Source organism: Mirounga leonina, unplaced genomic scaffold, assembly GCF_011800145.1.
Source record: "Mirounga leonina isolate KUSES-001 unplaced genomic scaffold, KU_Mleo_1.0 Mir_114, whole genome shotgun sequence".
Classification (NCBI taxonomy): Eukaryota; Metazoa; Chordata; class Mammalia; order Carnivora; family Phocidae; genus Mirounga; species Mirounga leonina.
The window spans coordinates 26,760,886-26,779,775 of record NW_023270265.1 but is presented as its reverse complement, the minus strand read 5'-3'; the positions used below and the strand labels follow the sequence as shown (position 1 = coordinate 26,779,775).

Below are 18,890 nucleotides of genomic sequence, written 5' to 3'. Positions count from 1 at the left end.
CAGAAGCCTGCCCCCTGGTGATCAGGGAAGGCCAATCTAGACCAAGCGGAACACACATAGCTGTGGGGAGAGAGGGTATTTATTAACCAACAGGAGGGGGAGGAGCTGAGCCCAGGCTCCCCACTCTGTCTCATGCCTGTTCTGCCCACCTGGGTGGTGAGTGGGGGCATTCCTAAAGAAGTATAGCTGTTCTCACAATAAATACATTCATTGTGGGGTGGAGGTGGGAGAGATTGGGTGAAGGGCAGTAAAAATCCGTGGGGATTCCACGTTCTCGGCTACAAAAATAACAGTCATCCTCACCCAAGGAGAACGGGGGAGCTCAGTCAGGATTTGATTGTCCGATATCAATGGAAACTTCAGAGGCCCCTGGACCCTGAAAGTGCCCCGGTGAGGTAGGACAGGGATGGGAGCCAAGCATCCAAACTCCCAGCCTCTGCCCTTTGCATAGTTCCAAGAACGGGCTTCATGTGCCAGGTTGATGAGACCTCAGATCTCCCCCTGCTCTGGTCTAGGGGTAGCAAATGCTTGGTCCCCAAAAGGGAGGCTGGCTCATTGCAGTGTTGGTCACCCGTCCTAGGGAAATGTCCCTAGGGGGACAGCTGAACAGGAGAGGGCTCTCCCTCTGAAATGTCCATGGACCAAACCCAACAGATACAGGTCTGAGGCAGCAAAGGGAGGCTCAGAAATACATGTGGAAATGTAAGCACATGTGCGTGAAGGGACATGCCTGGGGCTCTGTCTGTCACTCTTGAGAGTGACCAAGGGGGTGGGGAGGCTGACTCACGAGGGCTGCACATTAAGGAAGAAGAGGGGAATGACACAGTCTCACAGTCTTACCTCCCCAGGCTGGCCTGTTCCCAAGCTCTTGCCAAAGAGGTCACCACATGGGGTTGGAACTAGGGGAGAGGACTAGATAGGATGGGATGTGGCAATAGGAAGGGTACCCAAAGTCCAGGAGAGATGAAACACAAGAATGCACCAGGAGATGGGGGTGGGGGCCCTGCAGCCCAGCTGATGGACATTCATCCATGTGCACGTGTGAATGTACGCAGGGCTCAGGTGGCTCTGGTGGCTGGCAGAGGTCTCGTCTGGTTTCGGGACCGTCCAGCACATAGGGCCATGCAGAGGGTGGTGACATGGAGGTCATCTGGACCTGCAGAGCCCTGCCTGGGAGAAAGAGGAAGGGTTTGAGCAGACAAATGGGGCAGGAGAATGGCATCCTCTCCTCCCAAGTGCTTGGGTTAAGGGAATAGGAATTGGGACTGGGTCTACAGAATACCAGGTCCTGAGGGAGTACCCACCTCTGAGGAGCACCGGTTGGCCTGGGCTGCTCACAGATGGGTCTGTGGAGACTGAGGAGGGGGCTTTGGCTGGGCCTGACTCTGCCAGCCCTACAGGGACATCAAAAAGTTGGGAGAAGGGCCTGGAGTTGGGGAGGGGGGTGAAGGTAGAGTGGCTATGTTGGGGAAGCAGCAGCCCGGCCTGGGGCAGACAGGCTGGCTTGGAAGAGCATTTGTCCTAGGAAGCTGGGCTCAGACAGAGCTCTCATCCAGGTGCTCTACGAGTTGCGTGTGTTTCCTCTTCTCCAGGATGCGGCTGAGCTCCTCGGCAAATGAGCAGGGCCCTGCTGGCACTCCATTGTTGCTCTGCCTCAGGAGCACGTAGCTGTTGCCGTTCATCCTGCGCAGCCGGCTGGGCAGAGCCACCAGCCCATTGGTCAGCTCAGCCGGTGGGGGTGGGGGTGGTGGAGGCGGTGGGGCTGGGGCTCCCTCCCCAGGGATGATCTGGAGGCAGCCACCTTCCAGTCCCCCAGGCCCCTCCCCATCATCACCCTCATCTTCCTCTCCAGGACACTGGCCTGAAACAGTCTGCAACTGCACAGCAGAGCCCCCTGCCCGGCCAGCCCGACCCAGAGAGTATTTCCTTCGACGCCCTCGTCTGCCTCCCTGAAGACAGGCCACATAGAGGAGGGAGGAAGCTAGGATGAGGCAGAGGCCGCCAAGGGCAGCGATGGCTAGCACATAGAGCAGCCTCACGTCAGGGGCCAGCTGTGCCCCAGGCATGGCAGGGGCTTGTGGAGCTGGGGCAGGAGTGGCCGGCCGGACTGTGAGGCTGTAGGAGGCCAGCAGGGTGCGGAGGCCATTCTCCTCAGCATAGCAGCCGTAGTTGCCACTGTGTTCAGGCTGTATGTCTGTCACCAGCAGCCCATCCACACCCACGCGGTAGCCATGCTGCCCATCACTCAGGCCCATGCTCCCATTGAGCAACCACAAGGCCCGGGCCAGGTTGGATGGCTGGTCACAGGGCAGGAGGACATCATCCCCTCGGAGCACAGAGCGGGTTTTCAGTGGTGGTGGTGGTCCTGGAGGGGGGTGAGAAACAGGACTGGTCAATGCTTGTCTGTCTCAGGGAGGGCACTGGAGATGGCAGGCCAGATGGTTCACTGTTAGCGTCCCTAGCACCAAGCACAGACTCTGGAATCACGGTGACAACTGACCAAGGTCTCCTGCACTCATGCTCCCATGTAAGGTTCGCACTGGCCTTTCCTAGTGGTTTCAGTTCCTGCTACCTGCCAGTGATTGGTAATCTCGACCTCTAGCCCAGGGTTCTCTCCTGACTGTCAGACTCTAACATCTTCCACCTGCAGGGCATCTCCGTGTGAGGCCTCTTGGACATACGGCACAGGAACTAAGGCCAAAGCCTCCCTCCCAAACTATACCAGGTCTTTTCCTTGAATTGTCATCACAGTGAATGGCACCACTAGCTACTCAGCTGCTTAAGTCAGAAAGACACCTGGGAGTCTCCCTTGCCTCTCTCTCCCCTTCACCGCTCTATCTAACCCTCACCAAGATTCTGCTTCCAGACTCCATCTCAGACCTGTTCACTTCTCTCCTTCCCCAACTGGGGAAGCTGGCCCACTCTGGCTCCCATCTAATCCATTCTCCATGCAGCAGTGGGGTATCTTTTTAAAAACACCATACTGATTATGCCGCTCCCCTCCCTCAACGTGGTCCCTGCCCACTTCTCCAGCCCCTTCTCAAACACACCAAGCTCATCTGCCTGCTGTTCCTTCTGCTCGGGTGTCACCCCCCTCTCTGTGCCCTCCACTGGTTCACTTGGAGGAAAGAGCACAGCAGTGATGAAAAGCACAAACTCCAGTCAGGCTGCTTGGGGTCAGGTTTGAATTCTGACCCTGCCACTTAATAGCTTATTAATTTGGGTAGTTTACTTATTCTCTCTGGACCTCAGAGAGCTTGCCCCTCATGGGGATGGGGATCGTGGCACCTGTCTCCCAGGGATGCTGGGAGAGTAAGTGAGATCATGTGTGTAAGTGTTCAGTCAGCACCTGTCACGAGTAAGTACTCAGTACATGTTCGCTGTGGCGATTAACTTTTGCTCTTCAGGCATCAGCTCAGTCATCTGATTTTCCTCAGGGAAGTACCCATTATGCTTCAAACCCTTGTCATAGTTGTTAGTATTCCTTTTGTAACAAAAACCAATGAAATAATTATTTGGGTGATCATTTAATTGTCTGCCCCCCCCCAACTTGGCTATAAGCTGCAGAAGTGACAAAGACTTCACGTCTTGAGCCTGTCTCCTCATTTACGGGTCTTTTGGGTAACAACCGTCTGTGAAGCACTTACTCTGCCACACTCTGCTGGGACGTCCTGGACGGAAGCCCACAGACGCGGCCGTTCGGAGCCACACATGCACAGGTAAATGACAATCAGTGTAGAGGGGACGGGCTGTGCAGCCTGTGAAGGTCACTTACCTGTGTCCCTGTTGCCTTCGCAGCCTCGGTTGCCTCTCTCCATGTCCTGTATCAGGGCTGTCCTGGATTCAGGGACGGGGGAACCGAGCTTTAGTTTTCCCTAGCGGCAGCATCCGTGGGGCTGTCGCCAACGGCCCCCACGGCCCCCACAGCCGGCAGGCCTTTCTCCCCCCTCAGGCCCTGATTCCCCGCTAACGTGGGACCCTCACCCCCCCACCTCTCACCTGCTCCCCTGGGACCTGCTGAATACGGTGCAGGCATGGGTGCTGGGGTCCCAGCCACAGTAGGGGTCCCGGGCCAGGATGCAGTCATAGCAGGAGCGGTAGCGGGGGCAGCTCGACAGTGGTAGCTGGATGACTCCACTCGGGGCCCCCACGTAGAGGCTATGCTGGGAGCCAGAGAGCAAAGCTGGTTGGCAACACCCCCAACTCCCACCTACAGACACACACGGCCACTGCCCAGCCACCCACTCCCTCCCGCTATTCTGGCAAAGCCATACTGAGGGTCATGAGTCAGAGGCTACCTGCATTGGAGAGATGACCAGATTTTCCACAGACTGGGGCTCCTCGAACACTTGCGTCTCTTCGATAATGTGCATCCCAGAGCCCAGCACCACGGCCTTGTGGATCCAGCCATCGACTGGTACGGAGTGGACAGAGTGTCAGAACCCAACAGTGGAATCTGGTTTTGGTCCCCTGCAATAGCCTAATGGGAGCAGCTCGGGAGTCATGAGATCAGGGACAAGGACTCAGGCAGTAGCAGTTCCTCATGGACACTGGGAACTCTGGGCTAGTCATGGCAGAAATGACTGGGTTCAGAAGCATTAGTGATCAGGGTCAAATATCACTGTGTTTGGTTACAGGATTCAGCAGTTACCCAGAGCCAGTGGTCATCGGGGACCAGTAGTGAGTGTTCAATGAAGAATCAACATCAATGGCCACCAGGGTTTTGTGATCAAAAGTCATCCAGGGGATTAGCGGTCAACGAGGATCAAGGACTCAGTTACCAAAGGGCTCAGACCAGGGGTCAGAAGTACCTGTGCCCAGAAAGAGCAGGTCATAGGTGGGCCCGGCAGGCGTGGTGACAGGCGTCCCTGTGAGGTGTGTATAGCGCACATTGCGCTTGAGCAGCAGGGGCCGTCCGCGTGTGGGCACCACGGGCCGGGCCATCAGTGGGTGCAACTTCACAAAGTCCAGGACCAGGGATGGCAAATCCTGGGATGAGTTGTAGCCGCGGGTGCGCAATGAATCTGTGATGCACTGGGGTGGGGGACAGAGGTGGTGAGCCTCAGGAATCTACTGCCTGCCCGTCCCCCGCCACCCCCAAGGCTAGATCCTTCTGCCCCTCCCAGGGGTTCTGTCCACCCAGCGCCGACCCTAGGCTTGGGCACTCACTGAGCCAGGCCGGGGCTCTGGCACTCCACCCTCATAGCGGCCCCAGCGCCGGGCACCATCCTGGTACTCCATGTAGGGACCTGCGAAGACAGCCTGCACCTCGGCCAGGTCGTAGCGGCAGATGGCTGAGGCCTCTAGGGTCTTCCTAGGAAGGGACATAGGGGAAGGGGCTGAGCCACACTGAGTGGAACCTGCCCCCCTGCCACCTGCCCAGCCTGAAGCCCGCTGTTACCCTGGCCGACCCCAGCTCTAGGCCTCAGGGCCTCTCCTGAGGGTCAGTAGGCCACTGTGGCCTCTGGCCCCAGGCTAACTGAGTGTACCTGAAAGTCTCTCTCTGCAGCCAGCCTCCCCACAAGGGATCCTATTGTATCCTCACTGACCTCTGCTCAGCCCCCATGCTGTCCCCAGTTCCTCCTCTCCCCACTGTCCCTGCACTGACCACTGTGTGGTCAGCGTGAAGGCCGCATAAAAGTGCGTGCGGGCTGAGGCGTCAGCATCCAGGCTGCAGACAGCACGTAGCATCTCATACTGGGGAATGTGGCAAATGAGACGCGCCTTTAGGAAGGAGGTCCACTTCTTCTGCAAGATCTTCTTTCCTCCCAGGTCTCCCTGGGGAGGCAGGGGCACAGGGTCAGCGTCAGAGGTTCAGCGTCTACACTCTTGCCCTGAGCTTGGTCCTACTCACCTTGCACACACGGGCCACACGGGCCACACGGTGGCTGTTGCGGCTCTGAGCAAAGCTGTTGGGGACCTCGTCAGTGGCACGCTCCGTGAAGAAGTAGTAAACCTTGTCGTCATCACCCACTGCACTGGCCTCGCTCTCCCGCACCAGGACCGAGAAGACAAACTCAGCATCTGTGGGTTGGACAGTTCAAGTGGCCTCTGAGACAGGCTGGGGATGCCCTCCACCACCACCCCTCAGTCAGCACCACACAGGAATAGACAGCTTCACCTGGGAATTTAGGGAGGGGACGGTCAACTGCCCAAGGGAGTAAAGATGAAGAAACAGTCCCTGCCCACCCCCCCCCGCCCAGCATCCTGTGCCTCAATCTCCTGACCGTTGAGCCAGTGCATTGGTGCCTCCTCAGTCCTCAGGGCGTGTGGGTGGCGGCTCCGGCGGATGTCAGGGATGCTCCGGAATTCATACCGCGTGGCTGTGTAGAGGCCTCCATCTGGAGCAGAGACATGCTAAGCATGAGACATGTCACATACAACAAGGCGCATAACACACACGGGTGGCAAGTCCTAGCAACGGGATCCGTGTCCCACAAGCAGCATGCTGGTGGGTGAGGGGCCGGGGTGGGGAGGACAGCATGTTCACCAATGACGAGGCCTGTGAAGCCACGGGCTGGGTCGTAAGGACACTTCTCCTTCCCCTCTTCGAAGCTTGTTGGCAAGGTGAAGGCCTCAGCATCCTGGGGGAATATGGGGCCAGAAGTCAGTGGTCTCCAGGACAGGCAGGGGTGTGGCCCAAGGTCAGACCAGTCTGGGGCCACGGGCCAGGGGCCAGGGGCCTGGGACCAGCAATCAGGGCTGGGGCAGGCATACTCACAATGGCTGCACAGAGGGGCTGGAAGGCATGAGTCCCACATGCGTAGAAGTGGGTGGTGTTGAGCCGCTGAAGGAATCGCACATGGTTGAAGCATTCCGTCTGTGGGGTGGGTGGGGGAGGGCTGAGCCCCCAGCCTGCTTAGAGGCCTTTTCCATTAATCAAAATTCCAGCTTTGTCGTCCAGCTCTTGCCCCCGCCACGGGACGTGGTTCTTTCTGAGATCCCAGTGGGCCTGCTCACTGTCCGGGACACAGACTACTCCCTGGCACTCACTGTCCTTTGGCTTCCCAGTGGCATGAGCCCTCTTCTTGCTTCTCTCTCACTGTTAGGATTACCTGAAACACTTAGCCAGCTTCTCCTGCATTACCCGCAGGCCCCTGCATCCCCAGTCCTGGGGCCCCCAGGGCTCCCGCCACCCTGAGATGCTTCTCTCACATCTCCTTCTCAGCAGTGCCCCCGTCCTGGAGCCCCCACACACCCTTTGGGGTGACACTACCAAATCTATCCCCAGGCTCTGGCCCTCTCTCCATCTGATAGTCCACGGACACATCAAACTCACCTCGTCACAAACCAAGCTCATTCTGTCCTCCCTAACCCGCATCTTCCCTCCTAAACCTGTTCATCCAGTCTTTCCCACCTCATTCCATCCATCCATCCTATTACTCAGTCTAGATACCAGGAGTCAGGCTTGCTGCCTCCCACTCCCTCACCCTACATTCAGTCCTTCTCCAGGATTCTTTGTCGTGTCTCCTGATGTAGTCCACTTCCCCTTCACCTCCACCACCCTAGTCCACGTTACCGCTGTCACCTCTTCCCTGAACAAATTTAGGGACTGCCTGACTGTTCTCCCAAGCCTCTGCCACTCTATAAAGCTACCTATTTATCCAGTGAATGAGGAATACATGTATGCAGTGTAAAATTCAAAAGGTACAAAGGGATATGTTGTAAACAGAGCATCTCCTTTTATCCCTGTTGCCTTCAAAGGGGACTGCTGTTACCGTTGCCTACAGTCTCCTTCCAGAGATATTCTACCCATCAGCACCCTCTGGTAACCCACTTTTGAAGGCATATTTTAAAAATGTAAACCAAATCATGTCACTGCTGTATTTAAAAAAAACTTTGGTGGCTCACCAGAGTCCTGAACATGGAGTCCCACCACTTCTGCCCCTGCATGATAGGGCTCTGCCCCTTCCTCACCCCCTCCAGCCACACTGCTCTTCTCTGCCCATTAAATGTGGTAAGCTGACACCTTGACTTCTTTGCTTTGTTAATGATTCTTCCTCCTGTTACCCAGAGTTTGAATCCATGCAGACCCCTTTGTCTCATCCCATTCCCTCCCTCGGTGTATCTGTCCCTTCTCTCCACTAGCCTGCTCAGGTCTCCCTCCTCCGACCCCCATGATGCTCCCAACCGCCCCCCACCCCATGATGCTCCCAACCCCCGTTGTCTTTCCTGCCTCCAGACTCACTCTATTTTAATCCTTCTAGTGCTTGGGGCAGGATTAATATTCCTGTAGTAGTGTTTCCCCAAGATGCTTACATAAGAAAAGGGGGGTGAGGGAGGAACTCTGTGGTCAAATAAGTTGGAAATCATGGCTAAAACTTGCCTCTCCAGGGGATTTTTCAGAGCCTTAAGGATGTTGCTGTGCATTGTGGGATTGAGCATACAGCACTTCCCAAACTCATGTGACCATTAAGCCCTTCTTTTGAAAATTAGCGTTCCTCAGAACATGCTTTGGGAAGTGTTGTCCTAAAGCTTTGCTACCTCAAGTGTGGCTTAGGAACCGGCAGCATCAGTTTCCTCTGGAAGCTTGTTAGAACTGCCGAATCTTGGGCCCTTCCCCAGGCTTACTGAGTTAGCATCTGCATTTATAACATACCCTGGGGCTTCATGTGCACACTAAAGTTGGAGAGTCTATAAAGTACCAAGTGATGAGGGTGTCCGTTGTCACAGGGTAAAAGCCATCCCCCGAGCTGGGCACTTACAGTGCTCTGTGACCTGGGTTCCACTTGCCTCACCAGCCCCGCTTTCTGCCCATGCCACATGCTGTACCAGCAGGCATCTTTGATGGAGTCTCTTAGAGGGGCCTCTTTAAAGTTTTATTTGTTTTATTTTAGAGGGAGAGAGCATGAGCGGGTGGAGGGGCAGAGGGAGAGGGAGAGGGGAAGCAGACTCCTGCTGAGCGGGAGCCCCAGGAACCAGAGGAGCCTGAGGTGAGTGGGGAGTCCGAAGCAGGGCTTCATCCCACGACCCTGAGATCATGACCTGAGCTGAAACCAAGAGTCAGACATTCAACCTGACTGAGCCACTCGGGCGCCCCCAGAGGCATCTGTTCCATAGCCTGACCTGGGACCCCTGCAAACACCCTGTTCTTTAGCCAGAAAGAGCTAGCAATTCACTACCACCCCTCCATGGTGTACCGGGTACTTAAGCGATTCCTTGACCAAACCTCATTTTTTACATCTGTAAAATGGAGGATAAAACTACTTCATAGGGTTATTTTAGAATTAGGAGAGATAACAGCTAAGTCAGCATTTACTAGAGATTACTTATTGCTCTCATGATTATTATTCAGGAGCCCATAAGAGATTAAGAGGGCACTATAGGCCAAACCGGTAGGTCACCAGATGCTTGGCTTAGAAGTGCTGCACCTAGGGCCTGCCACTCCGGCTACACTCACGTGTTTGTTGTGGTTGCTCCAGCTGACTGGCTGATCCATACCTCTCCATCTGTGTCCCCACCAACCCTGACATCCCCAAATGAAGAGAAGGAAAGGAGCTGGGGACAGGGCAGACCACATACCTGGTTGTTTTTCCCTTTCTGATGACATTTGCTTTGCATCTCTGGGGAGGCCTCCCAGCGGATCTGGAGACGGGGAAAGGAATGGGCTGATGTGCTAACCCCAGTACCCTTGTCTTTCACCATTGTCTGTGGGACCAGGTGACAGGACTGCAGGAAATAAGGGAAACTGAGGTGCAGAAGTTTCAGGAGTGCCATTGGATGGTAAAGGAGACCTGGCTTGGGAAGGGCAGTGCTATCTGACCAGAGGGCTATAAAGCTGGAGACCTTCCAGGTACTCCAGGCTCTGGGGGCTAACCTCTTTGTGAGCCCCATCTCCTATGTCACGGGCATTGAGAGAGAACAGGGCACCTCGGGCTCCAACCAGCAGTCTTGCGGAGGACTCCTCCAGTAGCAGTGTTGAGTAGTTCTGGGCTTGACCCTTGAAGTGCCGGGTCCTGGAGAGCTCTGGAGAGTGGGAGCAGTGAGCCCGGCCCTGGGGCTGCCTCTCTACTCCCAGACCTGGCTCCCGCTGCCTTTCCAAGTTGGGGGAGGGGTGTCTAACCTTCATAGGGGATGGTCATCCGCGGGGTGGCATCTAGTTCTCTGGATGGCCTCCGCAGTGAGGGTCCAGGGACAGCAGTTGCTGTGAGGAAGCTCAGGAAGAGGGGCCAGAGCCTCCCCCACATCTTCCTTGGGAGGCCCAGACCAGTAAGACCCCCAAGGGGAGCCAAGGCCAGAGTCACAGGGGATGATGGGAAGAACAGTCACGGGGGTCAAGGTCCAGAGAGGTCACTTGGAAGGTCAGGGGTCATGGGGCCAGGGAGGGTCCTGGAATCGAGGGGACATGGAATCACAGGGTTGTGTGGCCATGGAATCCCAGGTTAGAGGTCAGAGGGAAGGATGGATCACACACTGCCTTTCTGCATCAAATACAAACTCCATGGTGGGAGGGAGTTGTAGGGTCATACAGGGGTTGTAGGTCACTGATGGGGTCACCCTGCCCCGACAGAAGGACTAGTCCTGGTTCTCTGAGGTCCGTTTTCTGAAGAAAAAACAGGAAGAAAAAAAGCTCTTTTATCTGTGTGTGGGTAGAAGGTAGATGGCATTACCCCCAGACTTCAGGGGGCACTGGTGGGAGAAGGCCCACAGACTCCCACATCAGGATCAGCTCACTGTCATTCTGTCTACCTCTCTGCTCTGATGCAAGTTGGGCAGAATTTGCCCTCCTTACAAGACCCTAGACTCCTCCCAGCCCAAACCCAAAGTAATGGCAATCCTCTGACCAAGTCAGAAGCTAAGCTAGGTCTCCATCTCGACTAGAGCTCCGTTTCAGGGAGAATGCCTTCTCCTAGCAACAGTGAGACCAAACTTGGGACAGCAGCTGCCCCTGCTGCCTGCGGGGGTGCCTTATGCAAGAAGGCTGGGCAGAGACATTTAATGGGCCTTTGTTTATTTTGTCCTGTTTTCCCTTTGTTTTTTCTTCTCCCTGGCCTGAGAGCTCCCTCTGGAATTTCTCTTTAATTAGACACTTCTCCTCCTCAGCATTCTTCTCCGAGGGGGTGCACATCTCTACTCTGCCCATGCGAGTCTGTACTGCACCCTCTGGCTAGGCATCCACACGTGCCCCTACCTGCAAACAGGCACTCATAGACATGGGGTGGGGGTTGGCATCTGGGCCCCCCTGGTTGCATAGGTGTAAAGTCTGTGCCGGAGGCTCTAGTGTGCAAGACCAGTTGAAACATAAGCAACATGGAAAAGGTGAATGATGAGATCCCTGAGTTCTTTGCCACCTCCCCTGGCACATCTTGGAGACTATTCCCACACCGGGACACTCAAGCCAACCAGTTGGGGGTGGGGTGGAAGTAGGTGACAGGCCTTCTGTGACCCCTGTAATAGGCCTGATCTCTGAGGTGGCTCTTGAAAGCTTCCTTGACTGGGCTGGGTGTGAAGGAAGCCTGATCCATCCAATTTCATCAGACACCCACAGACAGGGCCACAGGGGCCACTGGCCTCTCCCCTCCTTTCCAGGTCAAATATTAACTATGTGGCCTTGAAGAGAAGGGAAGGACCAGGAACTGGCCAGAGGGAGAACAGAAATTTGGAGCATTTATTTAAGAGGTAAAGGTCAGCACTGTAGTGGTCAGAGCCCAGAAGGGGAGAATGTAGTATGAGTGGAGAGAAGAGGGTCCTTGGACCACAGAAAGGGCATCCACTCCTTGTGTGGGGGCTGGGCAGCAGGAAGTCCCAGGCAAACTGCCCATGCCCCACCTCTCACTGTGGAGGCACACCTGTTTACCTTTGGGGCCTCCTATTTGCTTAGTGCAGAAGTGGGGGGAGCCCTATGGCTATGAGGTATCAGTCCCTAGGATTGGGCAAGAGGAACACACCCCAGGTCAGAGGAACCACTCAGAGTGTGGTTCATGGCAAAAGTCACACATAATCCAGAGAGGGGTGATGTACATGCAATAGGTGCACATACACACATGTTCACAGAAGGGCTGTGAGCACATGTACTCACAGGAGAGTCATGCAAACATACATTCACAGGGAGGTTTGTGCATGTATATGTTTATATAAAGGGCCTGCCAGATGTGTTCATACACATTGACAAATAAGGTTGTATTCACATAGTCATATCCATTCATTCAGCAGGTTACACAGCCTCAGAGATTGACAAGGAAGGTTATAAACCTACACACGTGCATACGAAGGACTGTACACCTATTCACAGAAAGGTCCAGCACATACACACATATGTGTAGGGACGTGCACACAAACCCACCAATACAGTAGGTCAGGGATGTTCATGTTCACAGAAGGGTCAAGTAAATGTGTGTTCACACAGTACTCAAACACACAATTACATGTATGCAGAGACAAGCTTCAAGCGTATGTACAAATAGGGGTCCAGTTCTCACTGCAGGCTTGGAGGCTGCCAGTATCCACTGAGGTGCAGAGCAGACCCTCCCTCCCTTCCCGAAAGTCCCAATTTTAAGGCCAGATTCTAAGTGTGTGTGTAGTGATGTGGGGAGGCATCTGACCTCAGATGCTCGGATGGGATGGGCCTCTCTGCAAAGGAGGGAGGGGGTACCTAACCCAGGCGAAAGGAGGCCCCTAGCTTTAGCAAGGGAAGGATGGAATGGAACGTGTAACTTAGCGCTGCTCTACTCCGATGTATATACTGCTGTTCTAGATGTGGGAGTTGGACAGGGGCTCTCAACCCCCATTTAACCTGTTGGGAGGGAGGGCGGGGCTAAACGGGGGGGGCGGAGCTGCTGCCCTCCCTCCCCCAGTGGCCACAAGGCTTCAAGGTCTTCAGTCCACACCCCACACTCCACCCCCAGTTCCACAGTTTGGGTTCCTCCCCAGGGCCAGCCCCCTGAACTCTGGTCACCTTCTGACTATTAGATCCTAGGGCTGAAGAAACTGAGGGGAGACACCCCCCCCAAAACAGGATCGATGTTGGATCAGCAGGCTCTCGACCTTCATCCCAGATGTCCACCTGCTTAGTGTAGGCGGCATCCCCCTCTGCCCCGTAGGATGGCCGTCTTTCTGGCCTGAGAGCCCCTCCCCCGCTACCCTCTCTTCCACCATCCTGGACAGTCCGCGCGTCTTCCCTCTCCTCAGATCTAATCTCAGTCTCTACTGCTGCAGCTTGAGGACAAGCTCTCCTTCGATCCCGCCGGACGCCAGGAGACGTGACCCAGATCCCAGGGAACACTGTTCGCCACGCGGGTCCTCGCCCCGCGCGGGTCCCCGACTCCGCGGTGGCGGGTCTGCGCCCAGCACAGCCCGAGGCCTGGCCCGCGCCCCCCCAGGAGCCTTTATGCGGGACCGGGAGACTTGGCTCTGAGAAAGGCCTGGCCCAGCTTGGAGGGTGGAATGGAAGTGGGGAAGGCCTGGCCTGGCCTCCGCCCCCCGGCCTAGGCCCCGCCGCCGCCCGCACTCCCTGCCTCTCTCACCTTTGCGCTCGGATCCCTGGCCATAGAGACGGCGACGCGCTGCTCCGCGGCCCCACAGCACCAGCTGCGGGAGGAAGGGGCCGCGGCCGGAGGCGGGGTGGGGGTGGAGGCGGAGCCGGGGGTGGGGCGGGGGCTGGAAGGCGGGGCCAGGGAGGCGGGACCGACTGGGTGGCGTGCAGGGAAGGGCGCCGTTCTCTTCTTTTGCGCCCCCCACCCTACACAATAAAGGTTTGAGGTAAGACTCCCACGGCCTCCGGGCATCTGGCGTCCTCCGCCTCCAAGGGCCGTGGCCCCCGTATCGCCCCCTGGTGGTGGCCTCATCACGCCATGCGCCCTCGACAGGCTTAAAACCCACCTCTCTCCCCTCCTAGCCCTAGGACCCCTCCGACTTGTCTACTATTGGGGACTTACAAAACTGTTCTCTGGGGGCTTAACTTTCCGAGGGCCCTCTATCCTGTCTTCTAATCTGGACCTCACTTCTTGCGCGCCTGCCACTCTTTTCTGCTCTCTGCCTAGGGTGCAGTGGGCCACAGTTGGTGGAGGCCGAGCGTTGGGGCAGCTCTGAACACACAACGGGGTCTGGATTCCCAGCTCAAGAGCCTCCAGCTGCTTGGTCCTTCAGCCTGAAGTCTAAGGGGGTCGGGCTTAGTGGGATGAAGTAACGGCCTGACCAGAAGTTCACAAAGACAATGCTGTTTTTCTGGATAAATAAGCCACAAGGGTTTGCACTTGTCCACTCAACCAAACCTTATGGTAACCGGGGTTTACCTCCTCAGGGACTGGGTCACTCAGATAACTGCCTTCCCTTCCAGCTCATGTTGAACATCATTCTTACTCCAGGTCTTCCAGTTAACTCTCCTCATAGGCAATCAGATATCCTGTCCCTCCTAGGCTCAGTCACCTCACCTAGAAGCAATCTAGAAAGCCCCCCTCAGAATTAACTTCCCAACCAGGGGAGGTCCAGGATGGTCCTCCCAAGCCACCTTTGGTGCTGCAGTTTCCTGGCAACTCGGGCTATACCTTTGCCTCATGGGCTGTTAAAGACCCCTCTAGGGTTTGAATCAAACTGGGGCTCTAGCCATGACCTGGCCTGATCCTCCCCCTCCCTCATACATGACATTATTGTAGTGGGCCGAAGAGCAGGACTAAAATGCTGAAGGCTACAGGGACATAAGGTAACTGACTCTTGCATGTGCCTGAGAGTCTGAACTCTGGAGAGGCAGGGGCTAGGAGAAGAGGCAGATGCACATTGGCCTGAAGGAGGGTGAACAAGATTCAAATGGCTCTGTCATTTAACTAAAAGGACCCTGGGAAAGACATGTCATCTCTCTTTCCTGAATTCCCCAAAGCTGTTTGGCACTTCATCATATACAATCTCGTAGCTTGGGCTGCTGTGTGTGACTGCAGATTGCTAGACAGCAGGGCCCACGCTACACTCCCACCTCCCCCAGCACTCTGTAAATAGGATGTGTGTATGTGAAGGGGGAGGTAGCTGGGGAGAAATGCTTATGTTAAAGTGTACACACACTCTCACAAAGACTACCCAGCTTCATTTTAAAAACTGTACCCTCATTCTATCCTGAGGGATTAACAGCGCCATTTTATAGATGAGAAAACAGGCTTTAAGAGGTTAAGTGACTGGCCTTGAAATTCATTCTTGTGTTTACAGATAATCAGTACTGGGAAAGCCTGAGAAGAGGGAAACAGGGTAAACCTGAAGGGGAATTATCAAAGGCATAAATGTGCAATTTTGTGCACAGACGTGTATTGGGGGAGTAGGCAGAAAAGAAGGGATGTGAAAGAGAAAAGTGAGTTTAATGTGATGAGATGGGAGGGTTCCTAGTGGGAAACAGAAGGGAGAAGTCAGCAAATAGTTGGGAGACACCACAGAAGAAAATCCTAATAGATGAAGGAAGTCCAAGCTGGGAAGCCCAGGAAAGACATGGCTAAGAAAAAGAAATCTGCAGTCCTGTGGGAAAGTGGGTTGGGGGGTGACAGTGGAGGGAGGGCAGGAAGACTGCTAGCCCCACAGTACCAGACAGGAGAGAGATTAGCCTGCAGGGGCCCAGTGGGCTAAGGGACACAGCTCCTCCGGTTCTCACAGAACTCACAGTGCTGACTTCAGGTACCTGCGCAGCTGTAGTGATCTGGTGGCAGGTTTAGCCTCACACTTGCGCCTACACTCTGTGAGGCAAGCCTTCCTCCTCAAAGGTGCCCTGACGGCCAACTCAGAACCTCACACGTTTCAAATGAACAAAATGTGTAAATTATAATGTGGAGTTCCAGCATGGCACTTGCAGAACTGTAGCTGAGCGGTTACCTAAGTATCTCTGATAATACAGATTTACATCACAATCCATTTCTTTCTGCTGTCCTCCCACTTGAGGCTCTGAACCTAATGATCAGATGGGACGGCAATTAATGGAACTTTCTCTAGGAAGCCCCTCTGACAATGCTCTTCTCTGCAAATTAAGCTCATAAAATATGAATGAGGGGAATACTGACAGTGGAAGAGACTCCAAATCAAAGGAAGAAATGAATCCTAACCTAGCCATGAGTTTGTGTCCTGGGACACAGGCAGGGCATTCTTTGAGCAGGTTGTTACTCATCCTTAAGGTCACTATCCTGGCTGCTTCACAGGGTGCCTGGGAGACGATCCCATTGGAAAACCTTCTGGTGTACTTCACAAGCACAGAACATAAAACGTAGTTTTGTTTTTGCTAGGCTATTCTCCCCAACTCCGTTGTAAGAAAATGGCTGTTGTTCTCAGCCACCTACACACCAGCGTTTGGTTCCAGGCTTCGCACAGAGCAGTTACTCACTGTATAGCAGGGATCCTAGGTGAGGGGGGTAGGTATGAACTCCTGAAACTTGAGCAGAGGTTCCCTGAGGCAAAGAACTCTGGCCTATTCAAGTTGTCCTGCTTCCTGTTCACTGTGGCAGCATTTCTGTTCCTGCTTTGCCATCTCCACCTCTCGTTTGCCCAGCACTCTCCCTTTAGGTGGCGTGATCTTTATTTGGGCCAAATATACAGCTGAGGTGCTTCTTCAGTAGGGACTGTCACCAGGGCACCAATGCTGTAGTCTCACTGTTCCACTGTGCCTCAGAAGCCTGTTTTGCCTGTTAAGTTTTCCTCCCAGCCAGTCGTCTTGGAGTCAGACCCAAAGCTGGGCCTTCTGGTTTGCCCTCTCTTGACTCCAGCCTGGGGAATGGTTAGCAAGGAAAAGGGAGTGTCAGGACATGTCTACAAAATGATGGAAAATCACCCACCACCATCCCTTCTCAGCTTTAGCATGCTGAGTCCTAAAGAAGCCACAAACTTATATATACAGATACATATATATGTGTATATATATATACATATATATATTTTTTACCAGCAGAGACAGAGCTGGACAGAGAAGCCTCTGGAGCTGCCTGTCAGAAGGATTAGAGCACACCCACACTACAATTTTAAGGTATGGTTTGCTTAGATGTCAGTGAACCCCCAAGTGCCTTATGTTCAACTTATTTTTTTTAAGTAATCTCTACATCCAACATGGGGCTCAAATTCACAACACGAGTAGCATGCTCCACTGACCAAGCCAGCCAGGTGCCCCTCCTTAAGTTCAATTTTAACTGTCATCTGAGAAGAGCTTCAAATGAGAGCTAAATAATAATACCTAGCATATATGCCAGGCACCTTGCTAAGTACTTTTCATGCATTAGCTCACTTAATCCTTATAAGCTCTGAGATAGACACCATTATTATTGCTTTCAACAGAGGAAGAAACTAAGGTTTGGACAGGTTAAGTAACTTGCCAAAGATCAAATGGTTGTTATGGTCAATCTGGGATCTGAGGTCAGGACTAAGGTCAAGGTCAAGGCCCTTAACTTGCACAAGGCTATGCTGCCAGGATCCCAGTACTTAAGGCAATGTCTTTGCTTTTGTCTGGCTGTTACTCCCTCACCCTTCTACCCCAGTCAGAAAAATGCTCACAAGTGGTCTTCTCCAAACCAGCCTGTCAGAAGGGAGAAATAAATACTGGCATGGTTCTGGAACCTGAGGCCTCTGGCAACCATGTCTAGCCCTTCTATGAGCTCATAATAGTTTCTTCTGTGAGGAGTTGTCAACCTATGTCTCCCCTCAGCTGCCATATGCACAGCTTTCTCTGCCTGGCAGGTTGGAGGTAGTCCTGAGCCCTGCTTCTGCATCATATGGCTTCCCCTTTCCTTGACCTGGGCTCTAGAACAGGGGAGCCAGGCCAAAGGATTCCTTTCCAGTCCTCTTTGGCCAATAACAAAGTATTTTCACCTGGATACCAGAAGGTACAAATTCATGAGAGCTGTTTGTGTTGTTCACCACTGAATCCTCCAAAGAGTACCTAGCATGTAGTAGGTACGCAATAGTTGTTGAATCAACCGAGCGAATGGGGTAATGTAAGAATGAGATTACTGAATTGCTGACCACAAATTATGCAGCATATTATTAAGTGGGTTATGTAAAAGCGAACTGTGCACAACTATAGCTTTATGTATTCCAGAAACAGGAGACATCAAACCAAAAAAACAGATGGAAGAATCCAAAGCAAGAGGAAAAAAGAATCATTTTAAAAACTAGGGGGATAGGGCAGGGAAGAAACAGGATTCCCAGATATTTAACTATCCCCCACTCCCAAACAAATATTACCAAACACATGTTCAAACTGAGAAAAAGCATTTTTAATAACACACACATACATTCATGGGACTTTAAACAAGATGTAGTAAAAAAAAATCTTAAAAAAAAGGGGGGGGAAGAGAAAAGAAATCTGCATTTACTTGTAAACTGCCTAAGAGCTGGTGGAGCAACTGGCTGACAGGACTGCCCAGGGAAAACAGATGCACAGATAACGAGGTGCACCAACACTGTAAACGAGTAAGAAATAACCACCACAGATCGTGCTCTACATGCCCAGCCACCGGTACCCTAATCTTGCATCCTTAGAGACAAACCAGGACAGTCTCTTCCCTATTTTCCAACTCAGTCACTTGTTATTGGGTCACCTCTTAAATTTTTTATTTTTAAAATTTAAAAATTACCCTTGGTTTAAAGACTCCACGCATTATTACTGGCCAGTCCCCACCAACTATACTTGTTTGGACAGAAATAAAAATGCAAATGCTCCTGACTGAGCCTGGATGACAATGCGCCTTTTTCTCTTTTACATCTGGGGAGATTTTGTGAAGTCAAAAGCAAGCTATTATTTGTACTTCAAAACAAAACCAAAATGCCAACCTCCCAAAAGGTGACAAAGGCACCATTACCGTCAAAAGACAGACAGGAAATGTACAAATGCTGTTACTTTACTGCTAGATAGATGCATTTTGTGCATGGAGAGCCTCTTCACTTAACATGATATAACTAATAGAATTATATTTTCCAATAACAAGAAAAGCAGTTTAGAA

At 53.3% G+C, this 18,890-nt stretch overlaps 1 protein-coding gene across 3 annotated transcripts; it reads right to left on the bottom strand.

Annotated features, from left to right (window-relative positions):
* Positions 1 to 61: 61 nt before the first annotated feature.
* SEMA4G (semaphorin 4G) lies at positions 62 to 13,541 on the bottom strand. Of its 3 annotated transcripts, none has more exons than XR_004683244.1 (16): positions 13,464 to 13,541; positions 10,064 to 10,543; positions 9,818 to 9,966; positions 9,523 to 9,585; positions 6,722 to 6,820; positions 6,491 to 6,584; positions 6,228 to 6,341; positions 5,855 to 6,024; positions 5,609 to 5,778; positions 5,170 to 5,314; positions 4,812 to 5,034; positions 4,299 to 4,414; positions 4,000 to 4,163; positions 3,776 to 3,837; positions 1,305 to 2,365; positions 62 to 1,170 (listed from the first exon to the last, which is right to left on the bottom strand). XR_004683244.1 is itself a non-coding variant. In XM_035027394.1 (15 exons), the coding sequence occupies exons 2-15, from the start codon at positions 10,185 to 10,187 to the stop codon at positions 1,536 to 1,538; spliced, it is 2,523 nt and encodes an 840-aa protein (XP_034883285.1). In that variant the 5' UTR covers positions 10,188 to 10,543; positions 13,464 to 13,541; the 3' UTR covers positions 68 to 1,535. The 3 variants fall into 3 exon arrangements, 1 of the variants encoding a protein (XP_034883285.1); XR_004683246.1 differs by having other exon boundaries at positions 68 to 1,166; XM_035027394.1 differs by having other exon boundaries at positions 68 to 2,365.
* Between the last annotated feature and the right edge of the window lie 5,349 nt (positions 13,542 to 18,890).

What these genes read in the sequence shown, in the direction of transcription:
- SEMA4G (XM_035027394.1), bottom strand. Translation starts at nt 10,187, where the DNA reads ATGTGGGGGAGGCTCTGGCCCCTCTTCCTGAGCTTCCTCACAGCAACT. An exon ending in CTTCACAGGCCTCGTCATTG is followed by an intron (nt 6,342 to 6,490) that starts GTGAACATGCTG and finishes TCTCTGCTCCAG; the next exon opens with ATGGAGGCCTCTACACAGCC. An exon ending in ACCAATGCACTGGCTCAACG is followed by an intron (nt 6,025 to 6,227) that starts GTCAGGAGATTG and finishes TCCAACCCACAG; the next exon opens with ATGCTGAGTTTGTCTTCTCG.